Source organism: Oncorhynchus nerka, linkage group LG13 (genome assembly GCF_034236695.1).
Source record: "Oncorhynchus nerka isolate Pitt River linkage group LG13, Oner_Uvic_2.0, whole genome shotgun sequence".
In the NCBI taxonomy this organism is placed as follows: domain Eukaryota; kingdom Metazoa; phylum Chordata; class Actinopteri; order Salmoniformes; family Salmonidae; genus Oncorhynchus; species Oncorhynchus nerka.
In genome coordinates, this window is record NC_088408.1 from 65,737,121 (window position 1) to 65,754,502 (window position 17,382).

At 43.4% G+C, this 17,382-nt stretch overlaps 1 protein-coding gene and 1 pseudogene across 1 annotated transcript; one reads left to right on the top strand and one right to left on the bottom strand.

Annotated features, from left to right (window-relative positions):
• The first annotated feature begins 3,033 nt into the window (after positions 1–3,033).
• gle1 (GLE1 RNA export mediator) lies at positions 3,034–10,797 on the top strand. Its single transcript, XM_029677760.2, has 17 exons — positions 3,034–3,131; positions 3,367–4,054; positions 4,322–4,573; positions 4,684–4,842; positions 6,654–6,802; positions 6,944–7,004; positions 7,098–7,352; positions 7,501–7,726; positions 7,853–7,965; positions 8,121–8,190; positions 8,327–8,469; positions 8,664–8,854; positions 9,037–9,166; positions 9,288–9,392; positions 9,492–9,574; positions 9,702–9,765; positions 9,907–10,797. Exons 2-17 carry the CDS (start codon positions 3,956–3,958, stop codon positions 9,973–9,975), a joined length of 2,169 nt encoding a protein of 722 aa, XP_029533620.1. The 5' UTR covers positions 3,034–3,131; positions 3,367–3,955; the 3' UTR covers positions 9,976–10,797.
• On the bottom strand, positions 10,766–15,518 carry LOC115139902 (prostaglandin E synthase 2-like; annotated as a pseudogene).
• Between the last annotated feature and the right edge of the window lie 1,864 nt (positions 15,519–17,382).

Genomic DNA, 17,382 nt, shown 5'->3' on the forward strand with positions numbered 1-17,382 from the left:
CAACAGGTGTGGAGTAATATCATGACATGAGCACATTTAGTCATCATGCATACGTTTACAAACATTCACAAGACAATGTAAAAATGTGTGAGGCAGTTTAGGACTAGCTTGGTTTTAATCTTTCCATTTCATAAAGGGCTGAGTCGGGGACTCTACATGGGGAAAGAGACATGCCACTGAGGAAGCTGGTAGAAGCAGAGATTGATGGGGTGGCAGTAGCCACACAGTTGACAGCCCTGAATGAGGCTATGGGTGGTGTGAAAAAGGTGAGCTGCACTCTCTGAGAATTCTTCAGGGAGTGCCATGAACAAGAGGTACTCTCCCCAATACATGGACTTGCTTAGATTGACAAGGTGTCAGTGTCTTTGCAGGAAAATGACAAGAATTGTGGTCTTATATTTTGATTGGAAGAACAACAATGATTTAATATTGCAGATAGATTGTAGGTTCTATCATTTTAATTGTTTGCATAATTTCCAATCCCTTATTTGAAATGTTTTCCCTTTATACTTCCCCCTTCTCTACCATCCCTACCCTAATTGGAGTAAACTAACTGACAACAACACTTTTACTGCTACTTACAGCTATTTCGGTCACATCTACGGTACATGTAGTTAAATCATTAAATATTCAGAATCTCCTCTCTCTTCAAGTGCTGGATTTTCACCCACAACAGCCAATCCACCATTCATTCAGATCTTAACTCCAACCCACCGATGTCCACAGATTAACCCATCTTTCCCTGTATAATGCCATTTTGCTATTTCCTTTTGCAATACATCCCTCCATTTTACTATGATGTCTTACTGGGGTTCCTGAACCTCCCTATTTGTAAAAATGTATACCGATATTGCCTTAAAAATAAATGTTTTACCCAAGAGTATAATGATATTTTCCATAACAATGCAGTTTGCAGGTCAATCTGAACTCTGATATTATGACATAACAACCATTCCTGGACCTGACTCCATAAGCGAGCCACCGATGGACAGTACCAGAAAATATGCTCTATTGATTCTGTTTCCTCGTGCACAAGGCTGACTGTTCAATGCCCCATATATTGAGCATTCTTAAAACATTTTTTTTGTATTAATTGATAGACAGAATCATTGAGGACATCAAAGCAGAGGCAAGGCCTACTGGAGAGACTGGCGGACAAAGAAGCAGAAAAATGTGTGTGTATCCATGACTGAATTTTCCTTTCACTCTGTGTGGTGCATATCCATTGTCATAGATGACATTTCAAATGTTGTTTCTGCTTTTCTGGCTCTCAGTATCTTGCTGCAAAACTCAACAACAAAGGAGATACAGCAGGAGGCACAAAGGAGAACATCAGGAGATACAGGCCCTGCTGGACCAGCTGGAGGAGCTGAAGCAGCAGAGTGAAGAGAACAAAGAGAGTCTGAAGCAGGCAGACCAGACACAGAGGCAGAGAGCAGAGCACAGTGACGAATCAACCAGACAGCTCTCTGCAAAGCTGCTGGAGAAGGTCTGACACACACAGGTCCTCAGGCTACTCTCACGGGTTGACATGTGGTGTTTGGATGGAAACAAGGGGCTCAGAGGCTCTTTTTTCAGCTGAGAGCTGGTGTTGCCGCCACTCCAAAGAGGTGACTGCAAAGAGGTAGCTTGAAGTGGAAATCACTGTTCTCAAGAAGTGTATCTCCTCCTACTGCTCCAGCAGGGCGGCTGTATCTCCTTTGTGCCTCCTGCTGTATCTCCTTTGTTGTTGAGTTTTGCAGCAAGATGCTGAGAGCCAGTAATTGTGACTACCATGAGGCATTCAAGACATGTTTCATGTGAATGATTTATAATGGTTTGTCTTTGGAATGTTTTATTTTTTATTTTTTTAAGTTGTCCAGAACCTTGAAATAAGTGTATTTTGCAGGCATTTCTTCCTTTCTGATTACTGCATTATGTGTTTTGTTGTCTGTCTGTGCAGCCAGGTGACCAAGATGGCTGCACAGATCCACACTGTGGTGGAGAAAGGCCGTGCTGAGACGGTTGGGCTCCTGATCCGGCCGCACCGCTTCACCTCTGACAACTCCGTCAACAAACTAGAGAACCAGAGACGGAAGGTAAACATGTTTCTCTTTCAGTCATCAAGTGTAATAAACTATAGAATATCAAACCTTGATAAGGACTGAAGATGACAAACCATTCTGTATCTTTGAATGTCAGGTTATTTGTGGATCTTCTTTTTGAGACCACCCTGTCTGCTGCAGAGTAGAACCTGACACAGCCCCAGTCTGAAGCGCAGCAGCTGAAGAGTTCAGTCAAGAAGCTAGAGAGCCAGGTGGAAAACTATAAGAGCAAGGTACAGTTGATCAGCCTATCGGAGTGTCGGCTGTACTTCAATCAAGGTGTTATAATCCAGCTATAATGCTGCATGCTATCCAGTCTGTAGCTAAGATTTTGAATTGATATGTGACAATTGTGCTGCAGGTTCAGAGGGCCCGCTTAGAGTCAGAGGACTACTGCTTAAAGCTGGAGATCTCAGAGACGAATCACAGCACCCAGAAACAGCTTGAAGAGTAGGTCCGGGAGTGCAGCATCCTCTCCAAGCAGCTGGAGCAGCCCCTCAAGGCCAGACAGAGACAGGTCTGTCTTACTACTGAACATCACTCAAATACCTGTGCAGTCTTTCAGTTTATGTTTCAGTGTCAAGATTTAAATGTAGTGTTTTTTTTATTTTGATGTTCTTTATTAAGTATCAACTTGATCATTTTGGTTGGACTTCTTCAACTTTTATGTGGATCAGAGCCTACAGCTGGCTTTATTCACATGTCAACCCGTGAGAGTAGCCTGAGGACCTGTGTGTGTCAGACCTTCTCCAGCAGCTTTGCAGAGAGCTGTCTGGTTGATTCGTCACTGTGCTCTGCTCTCTGCCTCTGTGTCTGGTCTGCCTGCTTCAGACTCTCTTTGTTCTCTTCACTCTGCTGCTTCAGCTCCTCCAGCTGGTCCAGCAGGGCCTGTATCTCCTGATGTTCTCCTTTGTGCCTCCTGCTGTATCTCCTTTGTTGTTGAGTTTTGCAGCAAAGAGGTTCAGCCAGGCCAGGGCTCTGGACCTGGAGAGTCAGTTGGGACTCAGTAGGAGAGAGCTCAGTCAGTTACGCAGAAGCAAAGAGGATGTGAGTGAGACATTTTAACCCAAAGACCTGGTTTTCTAGAGAGTTATCTATATGTGTTATACATTATACATCCAATATCTAGTAAAATATTTGTTACAACTTTGCAAACAATTGCAATGGACAGGAATACTATTTATACAAACTATAAAATCTAAACACCATAATAAGGAATGATACAACAACTATGATAACTCTGTCAAACTGAACTGATATGGAAGTCCTTCTTTCTTTGCAGATGGAATGAATATTCTGGAATCAGTTGAGGAACCTGAAGGAGAGACTGGAACAATCTGACTCCACAAACCACAGCCTGCAGGATTATGTTCAGTTTCTCAAAGCGTCATATAGTAATGTGTTTGGTGACTCTGTCCTATCAAGCTCTCGACACACACACTCACCAATCGGATTGAATATTCTTAGAATTATATTGTATGAGCTGTATGAGTACTATTTTTTATATTCAGTTGAAATGTACTGTACTGTTTAACAATAACAATAATACATGCTTAAAATGAGAATGGACAGTCTGGTGTGTTTCACAAACAACAAACTCAGAAAATGAAGGAAAAAATCTAGATAGTTATCCAGCTTTTACACCCAGTATTTAGATGAACATTGTTCACAACATGTTACGATTTTACCCATTATGAGGGCAAAGTAGCTTTGAGGATAAACAGCCTCGACTCGGAACCATAGATTTATCAGAGCCGGAAATGGACCACGTCGGAGTTTGACTTTCAGTGGTACTTATACCGAAATCAGCAGCTAGCCTAATAATCACCTGTCTCTTAAAGTGTTTGTCGTGTGTTTATTTACACGCCAAAATGCCTGCTGAAAGTTTACGATGGGATACATTGGAGGCCTTGAAAAACTCACCAAAGGGAAGACTGAAATACAACCCAGACTGGCTCGAAAAGGGGGAGGTAATGAACGTTAGCATGCTAGTTAACGGCTTCACATATATAACGTTAGCTCAAAGGTTCAAAGTTGTTTCGCATGTTCTGCATTCGCTAACTGGCAAAAACAAAGTTACAACATCACCAATATAATTATTAGCCTGCTACCTAGCTGGACCATGGTTTGTCTACGATTTCAGTATTCTAGCCAACATTGGACACGTTTTAAATATGCATTTAATTTGATTAGATATGTGATAACGTTACTGGTATGATCCTTTCTCGTCCCTGCAGGATATTTTGTCAGGTTGTAATGAAGCTCCTAGCTTGTCCCCACTCTCTGGGCTCATCTTGAAGAGGCTTAACATGAGCCCTCGAGCGCTTCAGAAGACCTGCTCATTGGGCTCTGCTTCCACTGACCCAAGCACAGGCCTGTCTGAGGAGGCCCCAGTCTCCTCAACCAGCCCCTTCCCTTCAGCCAATGCTCAGCCCACTCCCCTCTCTTCTCCACTACTGGTCCCCAGGTTGAAGAAAGACACAGAGCAGGCAAGTCTCTTTCCCGCTTTGTTTATACCATTATGTAACTCCCTCTGCACACTATTTATTTTACATTCGTATGAACTCACCACAGTTGTCTTCATATCGATCCACCGCAGATTGTTGGTGATGAGGACAGTGCCCCAGATGCCAGCAACAATCTCAGTCCAGTCACCAACCCCATTCCTTCTCCCACCATCTCACTGCTGTCTCCCAGGGCAACTCAAATGGAAGGATGTATACGCATTTGTGAGGAGAAACATCGTGCCAAAGCTAAGGTTGCAAAAGCTCTTTTCTTTTCATTTTTTCTTAGTTATCTTGTTCATGCATCAACATGGCATAATAATATATTGAATGCATTAACAGCAATTACCGTAACCAAACCAACATTGTAGATTAGAATGGTAAATGTGATACTGGTGTGCCATCCCCGCGGCCTCCGCAATGTATTAGTCCACTCAGACAGGCGTGCATCAGACAGGTGTCTCGTGTACCATAACAACAAAATATATACAGTACCCGTCAAAAGTTTATATACACCTACTCCTTCCAGGGTTTTTCTTTATTTTTACTATTTTCTACAATGTAGAATAATGTAGAAAATAGTGAAGACATAAACTATGAAATAACACACATGGAATCATGTAGTATCCAAAAAATTGTTAAACAAATCTAAATAGATTTTAGATTATTCTAAGTAGCCACTCTTTGCCTTGATGACAGCTTTGCACACTCTTGGCATTCTCTCAACTAGCTTCATGAGGTAGTCACCTGGAATGCATTTCAATTAACAGGTGTGCCTTGTTAAAAATCCATTTGTGGATTTTCTTTCCTTAATGCATTTGAGCCAATCAATTGTGTTGTGACAAGGTAGGGGTGGTATACAGAAGATAGCCCTATTTGGTAAAATACCAAGTCCATATTATGGCAAGAACGGCTCAAATAAGAAAAGAGAAATGACAGTCCATCATTACTTTAAGACATGAAGGTCAGTCAATACGGAACATTTCAGAAAGTTTCTTCAAATACACTTGCAAAAACCATCAAACACTGATGAAACTGGCTATCATGAGGACTGCCACAAGAAAGGAAGACCCAGAGTTAACTCTGCTGCAGAGGATATGTTCATTAGAGTTACCAGCCTCAGAAATTGCAGCCCAAATAAGTGCTTCACAGAGTTCAAGTAACAAACACTTCTCAAGATCAACTGTTTAGAGGAGACTGTGTGAATCAGGCCTTCATGGTCAAATTGCTGCGAAGAAACCACTACTAAAGGGAACCAATAAGAAGAAGAGAATTGCTTGGACAAGAAACACAAGCAATATCCTTTGGTCTGATGAGTCCAAATTTGAGAATTCTGGTTCCAACCGCTGTGTCTTTGTGAGACGCAGAGTAGGTGAAGGGATAATCTCTGCATGTGTGGTTCCTATTGTGAAGCATGGAGGAGGTGTGGGAGTGCTTTGCTGGTGACACTGTCAGTGATTTTATTTAGAAATCAAGGCACACTTAACCAGCATGGTTACCACAGTATTCTGCAGCGATACGCCATCCCATCTGGTTTGCGCATAGTGGGACGATCATTTGTTTTTCAACAAGACAATGACCCAAAACACACCTCCAGGCCGTGTAAGGGCTATTTGACCAAGAAGGAGACTGATGGAGTGCTGTATCGGATGACCTGGCCTGCACAATCACCCGACCTCAACCCAATTGAGATGGTTTGGGATGAGTTGGAATGCAGAGTGAAGGAAAGGCAGCCAACAAACTACTTCAAGACTGTTGAAGCATTCCAGGTGAAGCTGGTTCAGAGAATGCCAAGAGTGTGCAAAGCTGTCATCAAAGCAAAGGGTGGCTACTTTGAAGAATTTCCACATGTTTAACACTGTTTTTGATTACTACATGATTCCATATGTGTTATTTCATAGTTTTGATGTCTTGACTATTATTATACAATGTAGAAAATAGTACAAATAAAGAAAAACCCTTGAATGAGTAGGTGCGTCCAAACTTTTGACTGGTACTGTATATATGGCATTATGTTAAGCTAGCATTTCATACCTAATCTAGACTCTTGAATGTCCTGGCGCAGATGGAGCTGAGTCTGAGGCAGGAGCTGCAGGAGAAGCTGGTGGCCTCAGTTGCAAGTCGTGAGTCAGAGCAGCTCAAACGCTTTGAGGAGTTGATGGAGCTGAAGCAGAGACAGGAGTACCAGAGTATGAGGGACATGATGGACAGAGAGTACACCCTGCTAGTTTTTATCTCTAAAGCATAATCGTCTCCTTTTCACCCACCAATATGCTGCTGTCCCTGTGACAGAATTGAAAATGTGTTAAATGTCAAGAATCTTCATTTGCTGCTTGTCTTTCTCTTGTTTAAAAGAACACAAGAAAGCATTGGGCGCCAAGAAAAGTTGAAAGAAGAGCACAAGAACAGAATAAAGGTATTGAAAGTTTAAACATTGGAATTTCAGAAAGCAAAATGCAAAAAAGTTGTATTTAGATACAGGTTGAAAAACCTCCTCCGCCCCTCACAGATCCTGAACCTGCGCCTGCGGGAAGCGGAGCAACAGCGTTTGCGGGAGGCGGAATTTGAGAGGCAGAGACAGGTGGAGGGTAGGGAGAGACTGCGTGCTCTCAATGCCATCCAGGAAGAGATACTTCAACTCAATCAGCTCCTGGAGCCAGCCGCACCCACCCAGTCAGGCCCCTCCCCTGATCTCACATCCTATAGCACCCGTGCTAACCAGCTATGCTCCCAGGTGTCAGAGGTGGTGCGCATGACAGCGGAGGTCAGTGTGATTCTCTTTATCCCTCATCTATGATTGTCTTTGTCGAAGTAGACCCATGCTATGGGGGAGTGGGGAATAATATCTATTGTTTTCATCCTGTTTATGAACTTTTTCTGTTCAATATGGGTAAATCGTTGTGATTGTGTAGGGGGAGTTCCCCAGTGTGGAGGATATGACGGTGGCAGAGCGGGCACTGCATGAGATGAGGTCACTGATCCGGGTGATGCAAGAGGCGGCTGCCCAGGCCCAGGAGAAGAGGAAGAAGCAGCAGGAGGAGGAAGAGGAACACAGGAAGATGGCAATGCTGCAGGCCCAGCAGGAAGAGCAGAAGAAGAGTGCAGCTCTGTCAGCCAAAGAGAAGGCACGGAAAAAGGGTAAGGAGAGGGAGGATAAATGGATGGATGAAAGCATCGTCTTTGTTTGGTTACATAGGGTATGTACGAATGAGTGAAAGGTTAGGTAGTGAACAAGTGGTTTAAAAAGCACTCTTCTTTCCAAAGGCCTGCAGACCAAAGCTGAGCAGAGCACCCTGAAGTGGTACCAAGAGCTGCAGGACTCCGCTAACCAGTGTGCACAGTCTTTTGAAGGCTTGAACAACACTAAGGATATTCAGGTTGGTTGAAACTGTGCATGGGTGAGGAATGAACTGTGCCATTATAGGAAAATGCAGTTCCCATATTATGATACACCTTCACATTAAAAGCTAAATTACAAACAAATGGCAACATTACCCTTTTGTTCCTATTACCTTTTACATTTGTTTTTCAGACAAAGAAACTAAGAATGGAGCTCCAGAAGGCAGCCACAATCCCTGTCAGCCAGATCTCCAGTATCTCAGGTGCGTCTGGGTTATGGAGAGGGCTCCGAGGCTTATAATGACAATCATTTTATCTATGGGAACGTGAAAGAAGGTGAACATTGCTATAATAATCGTGAGATTGAAATTGTCTGCGCCATGTTTGTCAAATACCCAGGTTCCAAGCTCAGGGAAATATTTGACAAGATTGACAAGCTGTTGTCTGGGAGATCAGTGGTATCCGGAGGGCAGTCTGTCTCCACCTCCCAGCATCCCAACGGCCTGGACTTTGTCAGCTACAAACTGGCCGAGAAGTTTGTGGTGAGTTCACATGACCTTGGCTTGAACTGCTGGAGACACAGCACTATTGGTCTGTATTATCTCTTTACAATTCTATACTTTTTCCTAATTGCCTAACTTTTCTGTTACATTTTATACTCCCATCATACAAATAAAAGACTGTAGTGTCTTTTCATAGAGCTCTTAAATGCTTCCTTGTCAATGTGTTTCTCTAGAAACAAGGAGAGGAGGAGGTGGCGTCCCACCACGAGGCAGCCTTCCCCATCGCTGTGGTGGCCTCTGGGGTGTGGGAGCTTCACCCCAAAGTCGGAGACTTCATCCTCGCCCACCTTCATAAGAAATGCCCCTACGCCGTGCCCCACTACCCACCTATGAAGGATGGCACATCTGTAGAGGAATATCAGAAGTCAGTGAGGCATCACACTGTTTTGCAATGCATCTGGAACGAACTGTAATGAAACAGAAATTGATGTAATTCCATGACTTTGGGTTGAAAACACCAATGCTGCATTTCAAGTGTGTTGCTTCCACAATCTAAGCAGATGAGGTTAGTTGCTCTGGCTGAAGTGTTGTTCTGTGTCCCACCAGAATCTTAGGCTACCGTGTGGAAGATGGAGGGGTGGAAGCTCAGGACAGCTTTTTGAAGAGGATGTCAGGAATGATCCGCCTCTATGCTGCTATGATACAGCTCAGATGGCCTTATGGCTCCAAGCAAGGGGTATCGACAATCCTACATTGTTTACATAACGAATGCTAATATCACTATGTCAAAGCACTTCACTGCCCCCCCCCAATTGTATATTGTTATTAGGCTGACCTTTTATTATCATTGTGTCCAGCCTGACCCACATGGGCTGAACAACGGCTGGCGCTGGCTGGCTCAGATGCTGAACATGGAGCCCCTGGCAGACGTCACGGCAACACTCCTTTTTGACTTCCTAGAGGTGATGAGTCATGTCTCTGACACCTGTCTCCAAAGACGGTCTCTGGACTAGACATTTTATGCAGGTCACTGACGTCCCCTGTTCTCGGTCTTCCCTTAGGTCTGTGGCAACGCCCTGATGAAGCAGTATCAGGTTCAGTTTTGGAAGCTCATTCTGCTCATCCAAGAGGAGTACTTGCCAAGGTACAATCGCCACTCAGCAGTTCAGTTTTACATCAGAACAAAATAGTCTGCTGTAACTTTGTGGTACACTCTACCGTGGCCGCTCTGTCAATGCTCAGACTTCATGTTGTCATTTGTCCTTTCTTAGGATTGAAGCTGTCACCAGCCAAGGCCAGGCGGGCTCAGTCACGAGGCTCAAGCAGTTCCTGGAGGTGAGTGTGCTGCAAGGCCAAGTATAGCACAGTATCATAGGCACTGTTGTTTAACTGACACTGATGCACTGTCTTTAAAACCTACTGAACTCTTAAAATTGGTCAAAAATGATCCTGTGTTTTCTTTTGTCTCCCTATCAGAGTTCATTAAGAAGCAGGCAGATCCCTCCCCCCAAAGGCCAGCTGAGCTCCCACTTCTGGAGATCCTGAGTGGGGGATGGAAGGATGGGAAAGAAGGTTTTGGACATGATGCATCAGTTGGATTCAAGGCTGCATCACCCCAGTCCACAACTCATAGAATGCACTAGGTAGAGAAGCTCAGTCTCGATGTGGAAGTTATGTTTGCAATGATGCACTATATCCTGATCAATTTGCTTAATAGAATGTATACTTAGTATAGTTGGCTAAAACCAAATTATAACTGGCTTGTATCGTGACTGAAACATGAACCATTTTATCCAATCTTCGTGCTAATCCTACTACATAGTCATATCTGTTGTTTTTCTCCTTACCCTTGTTGAGAACATTATACTAATAGGGTAGTTATGTAGCTTCTTGCTGTACAGTTCAAGGCTTTTTCCCCCGATTCAGTGTAATGTGATTAGTTTGCTTTACCAAATTCATATGGTATTACTTATTTTAAACTGAGGGATTTCTTTCCCTTTTTTTTGTTTCTATTTGTATTTATTTTTTGTTGACTGCTTTTAGATCTGAGTACTCAATCATGACGTCCCCTATTCAAGTCATTTTGTCAGGGTGGTCATAATGGAATGGAATCCACCAACATGTTTATAATTTGTACATTGACATGTGATTAGCTGTTTTTATATAGTGTGAGGTTTGCATTTACCACTCTGTTAGTGCTGAGCTTGTACCAAACCGTTGAGGCTGCGTTCACAGGCAGCTCAATCACAGATCATAATTGGGATGCCTGTCTAAATGCAGTCTTAGAGTGAAATGAATAATACAGGTGTAACTTGTAAAATAACAATGTACGGTGTTACGGAATTAAAACATACTTTTTTTATTTAACCTTTTTACATGTATGCACATTAGACTGGTTAATACATAACAAGTTTTTCCAATGGTAGCTCCCAAATTATTAAACCCATTTCACTTTGCACACTTAACAGCCATCCTGCATAATTGAGAATACATTTTCTGCTCATGACTGGAACCCTCGAACAACCATCTGAGATAGAATAAGCAATCAGGAAGTTAACATCCTGAAACAGGTAGCCATAAGATTGAGTATACTTTCCATCAAAGCATTACAAGTGTATTTCATAACTTATGGAAGATGAAACCTAGAGGGAAAATTTCATGGCGTCATCAAATGTCTTGTTAGCTCGTTAAATTTAAACCTTTGAATGGAAAATAAAACTGGCAAAAAAAATGGAACCCAAAATGCTAAGACTGGAGGTAATGTAAATTTAAAACAGCCAATTTGGTTTTACCCATGTCATACACATTGTTCAAATCTGCAGCTTTGACACTGGGGGACACCAGGTAGTCAGTAAACAAGTATAAACAGCTAATTGCTGCCAGTTTTTTTTAAAGCAAACAAATCATTGGGTGCATTTTCACAGACAATATATCAAGGTTGGAAGTAGATTTCTGTAAATTGCAGCAGGTGGAGAAGGTCCTTAGGACAAAATGTTATTGCATTTTTCTGCCTATAATGCAATCTTTACTTAACGCAATCACTTTTCCCATCTCATGACATTACAGATTTAGTCTTAGGGCTGGAAGTGCTATTGAATTCAAGTCTCCTAGCATTGGTCAATGTTTTGAGCAGGATCAGTTGTGGTCTTCATGGCTTTCTGTAGCTTTCTCCATGCGTCTGTACCAGCTCTTCACCTTGGTGTTCTCCATCATGTCATTCCAGGCCTCAAGACCCTCCATCACTCTCAGGACCCCATACACTGCCTGCAGAGAGGAGAGTCAAGGACAATCAGCAAAACACACTTTGGCTATTGTAAACAAATAGTCTCATCAGGAAATCTGCATCTTAGACAAAGTAGACAATACAAGTTCTAGAATTCTAAGACAATGCTTCACATGACAGATGTGATGCTCTTACCAGGTCAGCCAGATTCGGCTGGTCTCCAACCATGAACAACTTCTTGCCAATGGCCGCCACCCACTCATTGACTGCCTTGTACAGATCCTGTCTCACATCATCCTGCAAGTTGTGTCTGCAGGATAGAGGCATTCAATTTAAACAGAGCTCATCACTAAGCATTATTGGCTAGTTATATACAGTGGGGCAAAAAAGTATTTAGTCAGCCACCAATTGTGCAAGTTCTCCCACTTAAAAAGATGAGGCATGTCATTTTCATCATAGGTACACTTCAACTATGACAGACAAAATGAGAAGAAAAAAAATCCAGAAAATCACATTAAGATTTTTGAATGAATTTATTTTCAAATTATGGTGGAAAATAAGTATTTGGTCACCTACAAACAAGCAAGATTTCTGGCTCTCAGACCTATAACTTCTTCTTTAAGAGGCTCCTCTGTCCTCCACTCGTTACCTGTATTAATGGCACCTGTTTGAACTTGTTATCAGTATAAAAGACACCTGTCCACAACCTCAAACAGTCACACTCCAAACTCCACTATGGCCAAGACCAAAGAGCTGTCAAAGGACACCAGAAACAAAATTGTAGACCTGCACCAGGCTGGGAAGACTGAATCTGCAATAGGTAAGCAGCTTGGTTTGAAGAAATCAACTGTGGGAGCAATTATTAGGAAATGGAAGACATACAAGACATTTAAGTCATTTAGCAGACGCTCTTATCCAGAGCGACTTACAAATTGGTGCGTTCACCTTAAGACATCCAGTGGAACAGCCACTTTACAATAGTGCATCTAAATCTTTTAAGGGGGGTGAGAAGGATTACTTTATCCTATCCTAGGTATTCCTGAAAGAGGTGGGGTTTCAGGTGTCTCCGGAAGGTGGTGATTGACTCCGCTGTCCTGGCGTCGTGAGGGAGTTTGTTCCACCATTGGGGGGCCAGAGCAGCGAACAGTTTTGACTGGGCTGCGCGGGAACTGTACTTCCTCAGTGGTAGGGAGGCGAGCAGGCCAGAGGCGGATGAACGCAGTGCCCTTGTTTGGGTGTAGGGCCTGATCAAGACCACTGATAATCTCCCTCAATCTGGGGCTCCATGCAAGATCTCACCCCTTGGGGTCAAAATGATCACAAGAACAGTGAGCAAAAATCACAGAACCACACGGTGGGACCTAGTGAATGACCTGCAGAGAGCTGGGACCAAATTAACAAAGCCTACCATCAGCAAGGGCATTGAAGATGAAACGTGGCTGGGTCTTTCAGCATGACAATGATCCCAAACACACTGCCCGGCCAACGAAGGAGTGGTTTCGTAAGAAGCATTTCAAGGTCCTGGAGTGGAGATGCCATAGAAAATCTTTGGAGGGAGTTGAAAGTCCATGTTGCCCAGCAACAGCCCCAAAACATCACTGCTCTAGAGGAGATCTGCATGGAGGAATGGGCCAAAATACCAGCAACAGTGTGTGAAAACCTTGTGAAGACTTACAGAAAACGTTTGACCTCTGTCATTGCCAACAAAGGGTATATAACAAAGTATTGAGAAACTTTTGTTATTGACCAAATACTTATTTCCCACCTTAATTTGCAAATGAATTCATTAGAAATCCTACAATGTGGGCCTCCCAGGTGGCGCAGTGGTTAAGGGCGCTGTACTGCAGCGCCAGCTGTGCCATCAGAGACTCTGGGTTCGCGCCCAGGCTCTGTCGTAACCGGGAGGTCCGTGGGGTGACGCACAATTGGCCTAGCGTCGCCCAGGTTAGGGAGGGGTTGGCCGGTAGGGATGTCCTTGTCTCATCGCGCACCAGCGACTCCTGTGGCGGGCTTTTTTGCCCCACAGTATCAGACAACCACAAAATGTTTTGTCACCCACATACTTTTCAATCTTTTTGAGATGACAAACATGGCAGCTGCTCCAACATACTTTGCAAAGAAGTGCCAAACTTGCCCTCACGGACAATATAGTCAAAGGAGGCCAGGGCCTCTCCAGTGGACCGGTACACGTTGGGCGAGATCAGGTGAACCAGCCAATCATCTGCCCACTTACGCCATTTGATCTCCTCTCTGAAGATGGACAGTGAAGAGAAAGGGACATTTAAGCCTAGATGATGCTTGACAGAATCTATCAAGAATAGTGATGCACAGTAGGTCTTTAGAGAGGTTTGGACAAATGCATTAATTTTCATTAATAACATTGAGAATTGTCATTATGGGCAGCAGTAATTTGGCATCCAATGTGTTCACCTACTTTCTGGAGTCTTTCTCTGGGTACATCATCTGACCTTACCCTTCATTCACCATTACTTGTTGTTGAACTCTCACCTCCTTCCCCTTCTCATTGACCGCTTTCATCTCTGGGTAACAGCGCAGAATCTCTGAGATGGTTTTATCTCTGGAGGAAGAGAGAGAATTCAGAATGCTTAGTTATCATGATCAAGAAGGACCACTATGTAAAAAAAAAACTTGAACACTTCTCAGGAGGTAGCTACTTACTTGCTCACCAACTGTGTCTTCAAAGCGCTGATTATTACTGAGGAATTGTTCAGTTGCTGATAGGTCAAGAGCACAGAAGGAGAGCGATCACATGACAGGTTTTCCATCATCCCATAGACACCTGTAACTAATACCAAGCCTAGCCATCAGATCCGACCCACTTGCTTACAGGTGCACTATGGTCGGACAGGCTTCCTGTGTAGATTAAGACACTGTAGAGCCGGTGCGAGATATGTACTTCGAATTGTCCCATTATCCCCACTGTTACACAGAAGACTGAGCAACTGCTAAAAAACTAGCAGTCGTTCAATCTTCTCTTTGTAACAGTTAGGCTAATGGGACTATTCGGAGAACGCACTTCTTATTCCTGGAATGAGGTACGTTTTCCAAGCCAAATATATACAGGAAGCCTGTCTGACCCTAGTGCAGCTGTAAATAACCACATCATTGTTCACCATTAGGATTGGCATTTTTCTGTAAATTGACCACTTGATTTCCTTCCTCATGACAGGGTTGACCTCCACAATCTCATATGGAAGCCGATGGTAGTCCAGAAAAGCTCGCACTTTACTGCAGAACGGGCAGGTCTTGTACTGGTACAGGGTCAACTTCAGGCCACCAATCAGAATAAGCCTGTGGAAGACGTACAAGTCAGAAACATTTTATGAACTTGCAAAAATATTTAAAAAGGCCAAATTTGGTTGAACGTGGATGTAACATTGGGCAAACTACATGACAAAAGTACACCAGCCAGTAGTTCCGAATGTGGCGATGCGTTCCATCGGATTTATTAGGCAAACCACAGACAGGTTGCCATGCTTTGCTTCAGGTAGACTATATGGACATCAATGACAATACATTTCATAGCTAATATTATTGCCTATTACATTGGCATCTTCTTATTCAGCAAGGTGTATTGTTTTATACAAGCCAAGTCCCCCTCCAAGCAGGAACGCACACCCCAGGACACGACCACCGCGCAGAGGGGTGAAGGGCAGTTTGGATCGGAATCCTGAACCGCCCGTTCCGTGTGCCCTGCTTGATCTATGCAGCGAGACCCTTGGAACCAGAGAGGCAATATTCCCAGCAAGACATGCTGCAGACTCCAAAATGTGCCAGCCGATCTTACCGACAGTTCTCCCGCAGGAAGCTGCCATCTTGCTTTTACATAAATTCCCACAATGCAGTGCGTAGGGACTTGTTCAAGAACATAGTATCGATTTGGTGGGGTGTTCAAGAGCATCAATGTTTTAGAAGCTTATAAGGTCGGGCATACTGTAAAAAAACGTCTGTCTGCTACCTAAGAGCCGGACAGAAGGCAGAAAATAGATATTTGACATCGGTAGGCCAGTTGTTCTTTTTTTTGCCAGTCTCAGTGCACAGCTGTAAATAATTTCCTAACATAAGATAAATAGACAGAATAAATCACTGCGTGATGCTGCTATGTACACCAAAGCAAAATGATAGGATCAGGCATTATATGACCCGTCATTTGTATTATTTATTTAACTTCACTTTTATGACTATTTTGGGGGGGTTAAATTAACAATTGCAAATAAAGAAATCGCATGAAATTGTTCAAATCAGACCAATGCGCATTGCATGCTTCCCCATGGTTGCAGGAGGGCACAATGAAGATAGAGGATGAAGCTAGAAATTAAATGCACGAATGCTGCAATTTACTGTGTAGTTTAGACTAATAGCTGAATAGACGAGTACAATACCTGTTGTCCTACTACAGTACATGTCATCTCAAGGTGGTGCTGGACTCACTGCACATTTCCACAAGGATAAACATACACGCTGATTTGATGCACAAGCATCACTGTGGATAATATCGTTATCAAAATGCTGGATGCTGGTGCAGAAGAAAAGAGAATATATCCTGAACATGCACGAGAAGAGATGTTAAGGTCATGAATCTGGGAGGATGATAATGCTGGAAAAACAGGTATGCTACAGTTACCTGGGAAACATTTAGTATGTGAGATGCACCTGTCCTGTCACTCTTTTGTAGTGTTGCATAGACCCACAGAATAAATAATACACCATCATGTTATTATATTATATTTTACTTTGGTAGATTATTTTAACCTGAAACCTCACTGGATGAACCCCTGACCTAAATGCATGTGAATAGTAATTTGTCAGCATGCCCATAACCCCCAATATGTTTATGACTTTCTTGGATGTGTGGATAATTCTCCCAATGGTCTACTACGCTGAAGCTGAAACATCATCCCCTTATCATCATTGAATGGGCAAACATCATTATCACATCCTTGCTCTGAGACTTTGAAGTAGGAGTTTCCCTTGCTCGTGGGTGACTGTTGTTGATGTGTGCAGAGGGTCCCTGGTTCGCGCCCGGGTATGGGCGAGGGGACGTTCTAAAGCTATACTGTTACATTGATGCTGTTGACCCGGATCACTGGTTGCTGCGGAACAGGAGGAGGTCAAAAAAGGGGTGAGTGTAACGGATGTGAAACGCTAGCTTAGTTAGCGGTGGTGCGCGCTAAATAGTGTTCCAATCAGTGACGTCACTTGCTCGGAGACCTTGAAGTAGTAGTTCCCCCTTGCTCTGCAAGGGCCGCTGCTTTTGTGGAGCGATGGGTAACGATGCTTCGTGGGTGACTGTTGTTGGTGTGTGCAGAGGATTCCTGGTTCGCGCCTGGGTATGGGCGAGGGGACGGTCTAAAGTTATACTGTTACACTGCACACTTTTCTGCTTAAAAGATGAAGGGCATGGCGCTGAATATTTAAGTCTCTGTATGTTGTTTCTGGACATAAGAATGAACAATAAACACAATGATATTCTTGGCAAGGAAGTGAAGCTTTCTGGGAAATATGCTTTTTGGATCAGGCCCACTGGCCTTCAGCATCAGAGGGAGGGGGACCTCCCATTGTTAAACACCAAAGTCAGCTCTTGGGCTATCAACAGAGCAAAGAAAGCCTACCCCGAAAACAACAAACTCGCTCAAACAGCCGTTGAAATTGACTTGTTCTATATCTTTTCCCCCCTGCCCTTTAATCATTAGAATAAGTTGCAATGT